Here is a 15,109-nt window from a genome sequence, read left to right on the forward strand (position 1 = left end):
AGCTTATGCCACTGAACACGAGGAAAGTACTCTAGTAAAAGCAAAAGGAAAGCAGGAAACAAGGTGGGTATTAAAAAAAAAAGAGTCTTCTATACAGTTTCACTCAACGGTATTTAAAACTAAAATTGACTTAATTAAACCTTTTTAATTTTTAAACGATCAGTGTTTTAATGAAAACTATTATCCTACCTTAGGTAATATTTTTTAAGAACTTGAAATATATTTAAAGCAGTATATGATTTATACACACTTGTCTAATATAAGTTCTTAAGCCCTACAATACAGCAACTAATAGCTCAAGATGTAAACCTTTAGATTAATTTCTCTAAAGTAATATGCTAACCTTTTATAAAAATTACATGTATACAATTCTTGAGATAAACTGAAATCTATGAGAAAAATCTCGCTGATTTTTTTTACTCTTCTCCCAGACCTCAAACCAGACTCCCCCCAATTTTGCTCATTCTTTTTCCCTATATATATATATATATATATATATATATATATATATATATATACACATTATTTTTAAAGTCTCTTGAAAATCATTTCAGAGAAAAACTCAGGTTTGGATATCAATGATGAGGAAAAAACATGAAAATTGTATTAAAAATTTGCTATAGCTACCATTTTTCTCATAACACACTCTTGTATAAACATAAATAATTTATGTTGATACCATATCATCTATCCTTTAATAAATTATTTAGGCTCAGCACCAGTTAATATATCAAATCAGAAAAATCAAGACAACCAGCAAGGTGACACCAAATCAACCATAAATTTGAGACATACATCAAACTACTTAGTTACCTTTAAAAACAAAACCAAATATAATAAACGATGGAAAGAAAAAATTGAACATGGATGGACAATTCAGGCCCAGGCTTACTCTACACAGTGAATTAAGATACATGTTATTGAAGCAACATTTCTTTACATGACATTCACCCATTTTCAATAACACAAAAAGTCAATGAAAGGTTTATCTACAAGTAAAAAGATGGAAATATTAATAAACACACTATGCTTAGCTCTTGAGACTAATCCCCTAGTCAATATATAAGGAAATAAAAAATTTTAACAATCATCCTATTTGTGATTAAAAACATGAAATATAAACTGGAATTCAAAGTTACTGAAAGTAAAAAAAAAAAGCTATCGGCTTATTTAACTTAACAAAACAATTAAAAAACTATACTTTTATTTATCAGTATTAGTAACTGACTTTTAAGCCTCTTATGGTTGCATATTTTAAAAAGCAGAGAAATCTTTTGAGCATTTATCCCTAACACTCTTACCTTCCTCTCTTCCTACTTCCACTAAATTGCTATTCTTGAATTTTTCCAGACATTGCCTTCTGTCATGTTACAACACTCGATTACTCCATTTTTAAGACTCTAATAGAGTCTGAAAAATATAATAGTATTTTTCAGACCTTTTCAAAACCTATCTTACCCTCAAATTTTCCAAAACATTTTGAGATAGCTTTAAAAACTGTATTTAGCCCATGCCCTCCTGAAAAGACTTGAGGAAGCACAAGACAATAAATAAGCATGCAACATAAACCACAATTTACAAAACTACAGAAATATTGACAGAAAAGTACAGATACACTTTAAAGTGTTTACTGATGATTTTACAATGCAATATTCAAGGAAAAGCACATAGGTTTTACAGTTAAGCACTTAGTATAAAAAGTTTTACATATATTAGTATTAGATGTGATGGTCTGATGATGATGATGACAATAAAGGGTGGCATAATCAATCAATGGTTTTCAAACTTTTTGAGACCCTTTCTTCAAGTGAAATCACATACTTCTGTATGGATATATAACAACACATGGAATCAAAGCTGCTGTTTCAGAAAAGTAGGGGATCCAGAGACCTACCCTCAATCCCATCTTTCTCTGCTCCCTTTTACTCTGCCTCCTGGAAGGCCAAGAGGTACCTCTGACAAACCTCTATGGTTCAGAGGAGCAGAATTTAAAATTAAAATTATTGGTTTAATTGACTAAAAGTTATTTGAAATCATTTTTTATTTTGTTTTACTTTTTTGAGACAGCGTCACTCTGTCGCCCAGGCTGGAGTGCAGTGGTACAATCACAGCTTACTGTAGCCTCAACCTCCCCGGGCTCAGGTGATTCTACCACCCAGCTTCCTGGGTAGCTGGGACCACAGGCACACCACCATGCATGACTAATTTTTTGTATTTTTTGTAGAGAAGAGACTCCTAGGCTCAAGCAATCCGCCTGCTTCGGCCTCCCAAAGTGCTGGGATTACAGATATGAGTCACCGCGCCCAGCTGAACACACTTAAATTAAATACAGAAGCTCAGTGTGACCTTGGGGACTAATTTAGCTTTTGATTTACTTTTCGAAATGGGAATATGTTAATAATTGAAGAACCATAAACTACAAAAACCCAAGGAATTTTAAAGGTTAGAGAGAATCTTTTCACATTTCACACATGACGAACTGAGGCTCAAAGAGGTTAAGCAATTGGTCCAAGTTCTCATGCCTAATCCACAGCAGAACTCAGGAAACACAGGTCGGTTGCTCTTCCAACCTACCTCATGGTCCCTCTCAATTCTCCCTAAAATGAGTTGCAAATATTTTAGGTACTGTTCAAATAGGACTTACTCTACTCAAATTCTTATTTTCTTGTTTTTTAGTCCACAAAGTATCATTTTGCATACCATATACTAACGATCACATAAGCACCAGTTATAATTCCTTTGAAGACATTTTGAAAGCTACTGCAGAAGTGGAATGTTGTCCTTATAGACAAGGCAAACTTAGCTTAAATCTAATCTTCTGCAGAATTCAGTAGGTATTAACAACATAGTAAAACAGAGTTAATAGGGACCCCAAGTCCACAAATACGTTTTCCTACAGAATAACAATCAATCAAACCTTTGTCGATTAGGTTTTAGGGCTTTTTTTTTTTTTTTTGGCCCCTATTGCAGGATAAGGATAAATGAAATTATACCTAGAAGTGATTTGGAACTAACCCTGAATAAATACAAATTTCTGTATAAAGTAGATGTTAAAGAAAAAAAAACTTGCTGTACAGTGAGTTCAAGAAAGACTTTTCTTCTTTTTGAGAGAGGGTCTCCCCCTATCGCCTAGGCTGGAGTGCAATGGCACAATCACAGCTCACTGTAGCCTTAACCTCCTGGGATCAAGCAATCCTCCCACCTCAGCCTCCCACATAGCTAGGATCACAGGTACATACCACTACATGCAGCTAATTATTTATTTTTTGTAGAGCTGGGGTCTCACTGTGTTGCCCAGGCTGGTCTTAAGCTCCTGGATTCAAGCGATCTTCTCGCCTCAGCCTCTCAAAGTGCTGGGATTACAGGTATGAGCCAACAGGCCCGGCCCAAAGAAGACTCTTGACAGTTCTGCTTTCTTCCTGGAAGCTGTATTTAATTCATAAATCTGAACTCACATTACCTTTGAATTTGATTTTTCCTCTCTATTCTTTCAAGGATATTGAGATATGCTACAATTCTCTATGGAGTTCTAAATCAGAATTTTAGGTGATGACAAAAAGGAAAAAAAGGATCACAGTTACCACGTTACAAAGTTCAGAATTTGGAAGCAGCTTATTTTTCATCTTCGAAATGTGAGACAAGATCTATTTATCTATATAAACAGACTGTACTGATTTAATAAAGATTCTATTGACATATATGGAAAGTGAATATAAAACTATTCTGTATTATACATAATTTGGTATCAAATAACAAGTAGGAATCATAAAATAATATCCATTGTATTATAAGACATAAAAGTTGAAGAGCTGATTTCAAATAACTATCATTTCTCATAAATTTAGTGAAAAACATATACTACATTTATCTAATACATAATGCTACAAAATAAGGTACAGTAATTTTAAAATTTTTTGTAATAAAAACTATACTAAAATCAGATGAGAAATGGAAAACAATACCTCCCACTTTTCTCCGAAGATTATGCAGATCAAAATAGATTTATTGCTATTAAATTAAGGAGCTATCAATTTGCACTGGAAAAAAACATGGCAGTGTCTTATATAAGTATATAACAATGTTCTTCAATTATCGCCACAGCAAAGACAGGAAGCTCATCCCTTTCTCACTTGTACTACTCCCACTCAAAACCTCTTCATATATCTTCTGAAAAAAAAAAAGCATTCTGTTGTCCATGAAAATCCAAAACTTTTTGTGAAGGTTTAATTGTTGCTGGAAAAAACTTACCAAATATAATATAAAATATCAAGTATTCTATGTGTGAATAGTTACAGTGGGAAATCCAAACCTTTGAAAATAAAGCTTTAATACATTAAGGTATGAGAATGGAATATCATAGGAAAAATTACCTTAATAACTTACAATGAAATTATTTGAGAAATTAAAATAAAAGGAACATTAATTTCTCCCCTTTATGAATATGAAGAAACATATAATGAGGGAATGAAGGATAAATTTTCACCTCAAGGTTAGTAAGATTGCCTATAATGAAGAAGCAGTGAAAGGAACTAGAAACCAGGATTTGTGTTTGCTTTTTCCCTCACTTAACCAACCTTTTGCTGGTGGAAAAGGATGAGAAGGAAATGAATCTGAACACAGTTCCAGTGGAAATTGTAAAAGTTCTTCATTATCTGTTGAGGCTAGAAAGGCAAGAAAAATATCAGTTATTTAGTAATGATCTATTATTAATTTTTTAAAATTAAGAATCTGTGACAACATACATATACATATTCTCAGCTCCATCTCCCTGCCCCAATTTATTCTGGTCATTTTCTCCTTGATTTCTCCCATGGAAACCCTTCATCTGCATGATGCTGAGACTGGTGCTATCTTCCCTGCTATGACTCTTGTGAAGCTTTAAGAGATTAATATCTGTAACTCACTTAGCACAGTGCTTTGCAAATAATAAATGCTAGATAATAATTAATATCCTACATTTTGTCCATTACTAGTTTTTATGATACTTAAACCGGTTACATGTCTTCTTTGATAAATATCTGAACACATAATCATTTAATACATCTACCTGACGTTAACGCACTGCTCAAATCTTATCAATGCTATACATGTAGAATGTAAGCAACTTTTAAAAGTTTAGGACTAATCAGGAATATTTCATTTAGCCAGTAAATCATTCAAACTATACAAGAAAGTATAGTATCCCCCATTATGTGTTTTTCAGAACACACAGTTTCCAATAATTTGGATTTCTTCAGAATATATTAAGAATACTGCTTCCTAAATTTTACTGGATTAAGGCCACCTTTGTGAATCTGTTGAACACTATGGAACTTGTCCTGAAAATAATACACAGGCACACAATTGTGCTTACTACATCAGCAGGTCCTCAGATGCCTTGAAGACCTTGCCAGAGATCTTAGTATAGAAACCCTTATATTACTGCAGAATTAATACGCTATAATTTAAGTCTAAAAAACCAGCAGCATTCTCTACGTAAATATCAGGCAAATACCACCCAGTCGTGTGTGAAAAATATCAAGTCAGCCATACGCTTATCCACACAGTTACCTTCATAAAGATGAACAGAAAAAGCAGCAAATATTCTTCAAGAAACAAGTAATTTATTGAATCCATCTGTCGTCTATATTTTATCACTGAACCATAACACAGACAAACACAAACTGAACTTCCTATCCAGTAAAGATTTACCTCTTTGCAACGACTTTTCAACAGGGGTTTTTGTGGTTTGTAAAGCCTGATTTTTGTCAAAAGTTATTGCGACTGCCGTGACTGTAACCTAGAATTATAAAAACAATAATGGTTAGCAAAATAATCACTGCCAAAACTAAGTTTCTTACATATTTTTTTCAGTACCATGGAACAACCTATACCAAATACCTTTTCTGGTTAAAATCCTCAACCAGAATTATGTATAAATTCAGATACACAAACTACAACTATGCCAAACAGTTATACCTAAATCTAGATATTCCAGAAAAAGCTCAAGAACCTTCTCTAAAAAATGGGAACTGGTGAAATCCCACATGATGGGTACAGATCCTACTGTATACATGCTGAAGCATACGTGTGCTTACCCCCTCAGATAACTAAAGTTCAGAAAAAGAAACACACATGGCCTAATGCATACTAACATATATTTTTTAATATTGTGAGGTAAACTAGTATATGTTTAAGTTATTTAATTAAGGCAAAATTATGATAATGAAGCAGATAATAATGAAAATAATAAAACAGATCAGATAAAGACTATTATTTAATAATGGACTAAATCTTAATTACCTGAATTAATTCATCTTCAGGCAGAGATACTGTAAAATTTACATGGCAAAGGCAGCAGGGGATCATAGACCGTAGTTTAAAGTACAGGCTCTACACAATAGAAAATATTAGTATGTCACTTTTTTATTTAAAAATTTTTAAAAGCTGATTTTTTTAATGTACATTATATTATAGCAAATGGAGAGTTAAAAATAAAACAAAACTGGTCCACTTTTGTGTATTTTTACACTAACGATATACTTTTTGATATTTAAGTAGACAGTAAGATTTAATCATTTGTCAATAAGTCACAAAAAAATACAGTAAGTTCTTTTAAATATACACATATACACTAGATTTTTATCGAAGTTAAAGCTATTAACTAACTTAAACTATTTCTTTTATAGTGATATAGTAAAGGGGAGAGGACACCTTTAGTATCTCACTCACTGATAGAGGTAAGGTAAGTAGGTAAGAATGATTCAACCCACAACTGTGTAAGGTATTACAGATAATACAGCAATATAGACACTTAAAATTTCATTATCGTAGATGCATGAAATAAAATTTAGTCAGAAGGTTCCTACCTTGAGCAAATTTTCACAGAGATCATTAAAGTTCTTATTGAGAGCTTGATTAGTCAGGTTGAGGCTGCTTAATCTGATTACTCTTACTGAAGTGAACATCTAAATGTGGGGTGACATGTCATTTTATTATTTTTAACTAAATATTTTAACAGTTGATAAATTGCCAAATAATGAACAATACTAACTAATGTAGTAGAATAAGGATGGTATTTTAATTGCAATAAGGAGGTAAAAAAAAAAAAAAAAGACAAATATTTAGATGCAACTTACTAAAATAACTTATGTGTTATGTGCTTAAAATTAAGAAAAAAAGGTTTACCTGTATTTCAGATGTCCAATTATTTATACCGGGCATAATTTCTGTATTACAACTATAAAAGCCTGTCAAAATAAATCGTAATCAAAATATATGATAATATTTCATTGATTTTTGTGTTAAACGACATTTTTCAATTATTACATGAAGTTCTAACTATAAAACCCTTCATTTTTTTTCTCCTAAAACTATACCTGCAGGAGACTTTAAACCATCCTAATAAATTATCATAGGTTTTTTTTTCCATGTATGAGTATAAAAGGACTAAAAATCACTTCCACCTAAGTTCTAACGTAAGTATTTTTAAGGTATGTTTTCTACCTTGGAGTAGCAAAGTACATGACAAGCTGTGACACTGTGATAAGTCCTTCTTTTAAAGTAAAATTAGTACTGTAACAATTATGAGCGAAAACATTTATATGTAAAACTAGTTTCATCTCAAAGGTAATTTTTTTGTTCACCTGAAGGAGGAGGAACATCAGTAAGTAGAGAATGGACATCTTCCATGGCATCTGTGTCATCAATCTTAAAATAGAGATTAAAACTATTATGTAAGTAGTAAATGCATAATTATTTAACATTATAAAAGAACTATTAATAGAGTCAAGAAAAGGCAGTCATTTTTCCCTAAGTAAAAATATGTAACAAGAAAAAAATTCTAATATCAGTAAATTCCTCCACAGTAATAACCACAAATACTTCCAAGTGAAATATTTTACATACAAAGTACACTAAGTTAAAAAAGAAAACTAGCACTTTCTCAAGCCTTTATGAGAACATGTTTCTAAAGACTTACAAAGACACCATAAGCAATCATTATTCCAATTTGTTTAAATTAATAAAGTGTAATCAGATCCTTTCACTAAATGCAGAACTGCTTTACAATGGAATTAGGCAGAGATAAATTTAAAGACATGTCTAATAATAGGTCTAAACTCTATTTTTCTAATAAAATAAATAGGTCTAAATTCTATTTTTCTTACATCACCGTATTCCACTGTGAATAATAAATAGGGAAACTATCCAGCTGGACAGGCGCTGACATTCATCTGCACCTCAGTTTCTAAGTCCTAACCTGCAGACTCGCTAAGCTTCTTCCCACATCACCCTCAGGACTTCAAGAACTACTTTCACTTCCATTTCACGTGGCTACCCACAGTCACAGCCATACCTCAACCCATTATTCCCCAAAACATTCCACACCCAGGATCTCGAGCATTCTCCAACTACAGTCCTGTCTCTTTGACCTCTTACTGGATCTTCCACATGCCCTCTGTCCTCTGCCCATGTTTGAAGCACTTTGTTCTCATGTGCCTCTCTACTTAGCCAGGATCCCAAGATCAGACATATCAATAATGCCCGAGATCAAACTTCAGGTAATGTTTGGCATCACCTGGAAAGTTTGTTAAACAGATTCCTGGGCTCCACCTTGAAATTCTCATCTACTAGGTCTGAGGTAGGGGCCCAAGAATTTGCATTTCTTACAAGCTCCCAGGTAGAGCTGACGCCACAAGTAGTCACATCACACTTTGAGTAGCATTGCTGTAAATAGTACCCTGGAACTTTTAACCTCCTTGACCTGACATATTTTCCATGAGATATTTTCCATTCTCAGACTGTAGAGAAATGTGGGGAAAAAGTGGGGGACAAATAGCCACATAAGTTGAGTTTTCTACAAATCGACACTCTCACCTTGGTTAGGCCTGTGTGTCTCTCATATATTCTTGTTACAGCCACTGGCGCTGTTCCTGACTCTTTAAACCTCCAGTCCCATCCCAACACAATTCTACCACCAGCTTCCTGCTACACCAAGATCAAAGCATCTGATTTTCTTCCCTCTCAACTTACATCTTACTCATTTATTTTCCTTTCCTTCAATAGGAAAAAGAAAAATCTGTCTCTTTGGGAGCTAACCATTCTACAGGGGAGTGCAGAGGAAGCAGATCTGTGAGGAAGGAGTCTCCATAAACTTTTCATGTGACATTTACTCTCTGGGAAAGTGACTAAAGTGTTCTTAGTATCTTTTTATAAAGATGGATCAATTATACCTTTTGAATTCAGTAAGAAAATACTACACTCAGAATTCACAGTGATTATACTAAAAAATGTTATAACTACAGTAATATACAAAAAAGGTAATAATTATAGTAAGTTAAAGAATGGTACTTTAATTTCTTATTTAAATTCATTCAAGTTTACAAAAATAACTTCAAACGTTTAATACTATTTTATCATTATTTCAACCCATACATTAACTTTTTCAGAACCATCTGCATTATTGTATCAGTCACCTGGTATTGAACAAACATATGCTAACAAGTTCTGTTATTTTCAAGTTTGTTGCAATTTATATAATAATTTAAATATTTATAACAGTTGTAATGATATAAAAGTATCATATTAATTTAGCATCTGAAAAAATGTGTATCTTAGCTTCCAAAACCTTTAAGAAATTAGTCCAATGCCAAATTACCTCCAAAACAAAAGCATCTTTTTTCCCATGTGAAAGGTCTAATTCTGTAACTTCATCCGAGCTTTCTGATTGAGATCTTAGAAGTCTTGAGCGTTGCCTAGGTTCTGGGATGGGTGATCCTATAATCTCTTCAGATATCTCCTAAAAGAAAGATAATTGTTTTATATCATATGAGATTGTCTTTTCCAGTTTAAATTTTACATCTTTATATTAGTAGACACCTACCTGTGGAGAAAAAGCCTGTAAAATATACTCAGTGAAGTCTGTACTTAAGTTAACCTTTAAAACTAAACTTTTAAAGCAGATATGGCAGCCTTAATGATACACGAATCAGAAAAATATATACAACTTTCACAGACATAACAAGATAAAACTGACATCTAGTGTACACACAGGACACTACAATGTGTATGGAATTGGCAGTCCTTACAGCTCTGAAATCCAGTACTGCTGTGTGTGCATATTTTCTATTCAGCATTATGAAAGTCCTAATAGGCCTTAACAATTTAAAGACTTACGTTCCTAGAAAGAATTCTAATCCTTTATATCTTTTCTTATCCACTGGTAATTTTTCAAAGCTCCACATAGCAAAACATGAAATATGATCAATGTATGAGTATGAATACATATATACTTATACTATGCACATATTTGCTATTCAATTTATTAAGCTAAATAAACATTGGTACTTACAATAATGATCTTTTTAAGGTCAGTGTATGGTGCAATACTGTATGGCTTAGTGAGCTTTTCGCTGTTACATAGCCAAAGATCACTAGGGGTTCTAAGTGTCTGTTGGCCACAAGGAATGCTGGAAGAATGTGAATACGTGAACACAAAAGCAAAAGCCATGGCCTATTGCTGATGCAACAGAATTGTCTTTTTAATAAACAAGGAAATTGTACATAAAATTTTTCAAAAATATATAGTTTTAAATGTTCATTGGTAGTACACACCTTAGATAAAAGACTACCACTGCACAATTTCATAATGTAATGATCTACGGAGCACTTTCACATCCATTTATCTTATTTGTACTCCAAATTAATCTGCCCTCTATAAAGTTAACATTATAATAACTACAAAATGGAAAAGAGCTGTAATTCAGAAGTAAATTAGTAGTCTGCCTAAATTTGGAAAACTAGCAAGTGTAGAGCCAGTCTAGGTCAGTCTTTTGATACACAGTGCAACGTTATTCCCACTAGATACCACACTACTTTTTATAATTTTACAGTAGTTTTAAATTGTTACGCCTTTGTTCACAATGCCACAGACTTAACAAATATAACTGTCTAGTATTTAATACGTTCTAAATTCATACTGAAACTTCATCACTAGTACTATTATTCTGAGAGATGTGCATCTTATTTTGATACCTTTGATTATCTCCATAAAGCTTAAGTGGTACTACACCTTTGTATTAGAAACATTTTTTAATGTATTGAGAAAAAATTCAAACAGCAGCATTTATTTCAGTGAGGGCTATCATCCTAAGAGAAGGAACACTCTGATCTACATATTCAGGGTGGACATAACACAACACTGTAATGTGTATAGTGGCCTGGTAATCAACCTTGTACACTGACTCTGTCAAACAAATGCTGAGAGATTATGCTAAAAGACTATAAAGTAGTCAGTATCTACAATAAGGAAAGACATATTAGAAGATTCATAAACTGATGAGTACTGTTGTGAAAATACAGTCATCCTCAACACATGAAATTCATATATGCTAAAATTTTTAAAATCATAATAGATTTACTCCCTCCTTCCAAATGTAAACTGTATGACACACAGTAGCAGCTCAATAAGTACTGAATGGATGAAGTAACTTAATTCATAGTCTTATTTAAATACATCCCTGTCTCCAAAGGGCTTACATTATAGTAAAGGAAGACAGATATATAAAAACTAAGTATAATAATATGTAACAGTTTCTATACAAGTACATACAGGTACAACAAGTACACAATGGAGGAAGAGTCCATTCTTCCTGTGGGAGGTCAGGATGGATTTACAGAGGTGAGAAACACTATTAAGTAAGTTAAAAAGTTCAGCTCATATCATTAGAAATAATAAATGAAGAATATATGAAACCGTAACACAAAGCTTTACAAATCATTTTTTCCAAGTGGCATACTATAAACAGATGTTCAAATATCAAAATATAACTACCAAATAAAAATAATGTACTATAAAAATAAGCAGTCAGTAGAGTGGTGCACAGAGAACTTTTACAAAGTCTATTTTTAAAACATGAATATGTTAACACATCAACATTTGTATTCAGTTTATAGAAGCCCTAAGTCAGTATTGTTCAATAGAAATATAAAGCAAGTCACATACATAATAAAGTAAAAAGAAACAGATAAAATCCATTTTAATAAAACATTTTATTTCATTCAGTATATCCAAAATATTAAATTTTTGACACATAATCAATACAAAAATATTCATATTTTACACTATTTTTTCCACACTAAATCTTTAAAATCCAGTGTATATTTTATACTTACTACACATTTCAATTCAGACTAGTCACAAGTGCTCAAAAGTCACATGTGGCCAGTGGTTACCACAGTGAATAATGAATAGTGCAGCTGTAAGTCATATCCTTAAAATTCCTCCCAAATGAACAACTATGCTAGAATAATATGACGAAAGCTATATATGTGATGCAACAATCCAGACACACTGTTCCAGAAGACCAGCCAAAATTAGATAAGACGTTTAAAATAATAAAAATAATAATGTCATACTTTATTATGTTTTTTATTATACTGTAAGTTTTAGGGTACATGTGCACAATGTGCAGGTTTGTTACATATGTATACATGTGAATGTTGTACTTTCCTTTTGTGAAAGTATTTCATTATCAGAGACTCATAAAAACAAATAGTTCCATTCTAACTCCAATCCATTTTTCTTTCAATTCAGACTCTTGCCATCAGTCAACCACAGAGGAGGCAGCATTGTGATACTTATTGCAAAGTTGGTAAAAAGACTGATTAAAGGAAATGACTGGGAGCAAATTTGTAAAAAAAAAAAGAAACTGTAACTGAAAAACTGTATTCTTTCACATTTTTACCACCGATAAGAATCTCTTTTTACTAACAAAGAACATTTTAAACCATTTATTTCATCATTCAACAAATACTAAGAGACTACTACCAATAGGAACTTTTCTAGGCAAGAGAAATAAAGCCCTCATGGAGCTTCACTCTACCAGTACTAACAGGCAAAAGACCAACAAAACACACACACTCACACACACACACACACTCACAAAGATAAGAGCTATAGAAAACAATAAAAGAGGGAAAGGTGATAGGAAGTGGCAAAAATGAAGTCATAATTTTTAAATAGGATGTTTAGAGTAGGCTTACCCGAAAAGGAGACAGTTGAGCAAAGACATAAAGGGAGGTGAAAGAATGAGTAATAAGGAGAGCTAAACAGTGAAAAAAAAATCTTGTGTCCTCAATAAGATAACCTAAAAATATACTAATAAACAATAACTGATACATTCACAATGTAGGTTTGTTTTACTTACTGGAGGATTGATTTCATATAACTCTTTGTTTTTAGCAATTGTGTCATTTATCTTCTTCTGCATATGAGAGATGTGTTGTTCATATGAGCCGTCATTAGGAGTCTTCCCAGCAATCTGAATACCACCAGGAGTTGGTAAAGCTGCTAAATATACACCTGTGGCAGACTTGTAAAAAATAATGGGGAAATAATCAGAAAAAATATCTACAGAATAACAGTTCTTAAGTTTTCATATTTAAGAATGTGGTCAACAGCTGGGTGCAGTGGCTCACACCTGTAATCCCAGTACTTTGGGAGGCCGAGGCGGGGCAGATCACTTGAGGTCAGGAGTTTGAGACCAGCCTGGCCAACAAGGTGAAACCCCGTCTCTACTAAAAATACAGAAATTAGCCAGGTGTAGTGGTGTGTGCCCATAATCCCTGCTACTCAGGAGGGTGAGGCAGGACAATCACTTGAACCCGGGAGGTGGAGGTTGCAATGAGTCAGGATCATGCCTCTGCACTCCAGCCTGGGCAACAGAGCAAGACTCTGTCTCAAAAAAAGAAAAAAGGGAAAAAAAAAACCCAAGAATGTGGTCTTTGCTCATTAGGAAGAATATAATCAGCATCGGGGTATACATAGGACATCTCTGGAAAGGCACACAAAAACAACTGGTAACAAGCATTGGTTTCTTTTGGGGAGGACCCTGGGTAGGTGGGAGACAGTTATGAAATGGGGATTTACTTTTCACTGCATACCCAATTATATTTTTTATGTTTCTACCTCACAATTTTTTTTTTTTTTTTTTTTTGAGACGAAGTCCCACTCTTTCACCCAGGCTGGAGTGTAGTGGCGCGATCTTGGCTCACTGCAACCTCCAACTCCTGGGTTCAAGCGATTCTTCTGCCTCAGCCTCCTGAGTAGCTAGGATTACAGGTGCCCACCACCACCCTCAGCTAATTTTTGTATTTTTAGTAGAGATGGGTTTTCACCATGTTGGCCAGGCTGGTCTCCAACTCCTGACCTCAACTGATCCACCTGCCTTGGCCTCCTAAAGTGCTGGGATTACGGGCGTAAGCCACTGGGCCTGGACCTACCTCATAATTTTAAAAAATAGAATTAGAATTAAAAATAGCAAAAAAAAAATTAAAGGTTGCTAAAAAATAAATTTTTCATGAATGAGCAGACGCTCTATCTTTAAAGGTGGCAAAAGTAAAGAGGAAACTTTTGCAAGGCAAGAGACTGAAATTCAGAAAGGTCAGGGAACTTACTCAAGCCAAGTCAATAAATGTGGACAAACAATTTGAACTGAGTGTTTCTCACTCCAAAACCCAAATGCATTTCACTATATTGCCCTACCTTCCTAATTAGCAGAGAAAAATGTTTATTTGATACAGATTTATTTTAAATATCTAATTAAATTACTATTTAATATCTGACTCTGAAACAGTACTACATTTCATTAGTACTGGAAAACTATTATGGGAAATACAAAACAAGGTAACATTTATACATATCCTTATGTGCACTTATGTGTAAATATGCTAATAAGCAAAGCAAAAAAAATAGAAGTATAAACATCAAATTGTTAACATCAAAGGGGTGGAATGGGAAAGAGAAAAGAATTCTTTTAACTCTAGATATTTGTTACTATTATTTTTTAAATTAATTGCCAATTTTGTGAACACCAATCCTAAAAAGGGATTGATGAAGAAGTCTGCATAGTAGATAAAATTGTTCCTCAAGAGTGCTTACTCCTGGTTTGTTCATTAATGTCCATCACTGTATACATGACCCAATCTCTAATACTCAACCAGGGAACCCCCCCTTCTCCATGCCATATGAAGCCTTAGTCCACCACCTCTAATGTGTTTGAGCTCCACTCATTAACGAAGCAACAGCCCTGAATGGCTAAGAACACAGACTCTGGCATCAGAGAGGCCT

General features: G+C 33.4%; 1 protein-coding gene across 19 annotated transcripts in view; it reads right to left on the bottom strand.

The window, feature by feature from the left end:
- C2CD5 (C2 calcium dependent domain containing 5) overlaps positions 1 to 15,109 on the bottom strand; it is a 96,141-nt gene that overhangs the window by 16,845 nt on the left and 64,187 nt on the right. For all 19 annotated transcript variants that reach the window (XM_054445447.2, XM_063672507.1, XM_054445456.2 and 16 more), the window contains 8 exons: positions 13,188 to 13,352; positions 9,638 to 9,778; positions 7,626 to 7,689; positions 7,168 to 7,229; positions 6,849 to 6,947; positions 6,283 to 6,372; positions 5,692 to 5,779; positions 4,575 to 4,661 (listed from right to left, as the gene is read on the bottom strand). In XM_054445447.2, the coding sequence (XP_054301422.1) occupies positions 4,575 to 4,661; positions 5,692 to 5,779; positions 6,283 to 6,372; positions 6,849 to 6,947; positions 7,168 to 7,229; positions 7,626 to 7,689; positions 9,638 to 9,778; positions 13,188 to 13,352 (796 nt within the window). The remainder of the gene's footprint in view (positions 1 to 4,574; positions 4,662 to 5,691; positions 5,780 to 6,282; positions 6,373 to 6,848; positions 6,948 to 7,167; positions 7,230 to 7,625; positions 7,690 to 9,637; positions 9,779 to 13,187; positions 13,353 to 15,109) is intronic.

Source organism: Pongo pygmaeus, chromosome 10 (assembly GCF_028885625.2).
Source record: "Pongo pygmaeus isolate AG05252 chromosome 10, NHGRI_mPonPyg2-v2.0_pri, whole genome shotgun sequence".
Lineage (NCBI taxonomy): Eukaryota > Metazoa > Chordata > Mammalia > Primates > Hominidae > Pongo > Pongo pygmaeus.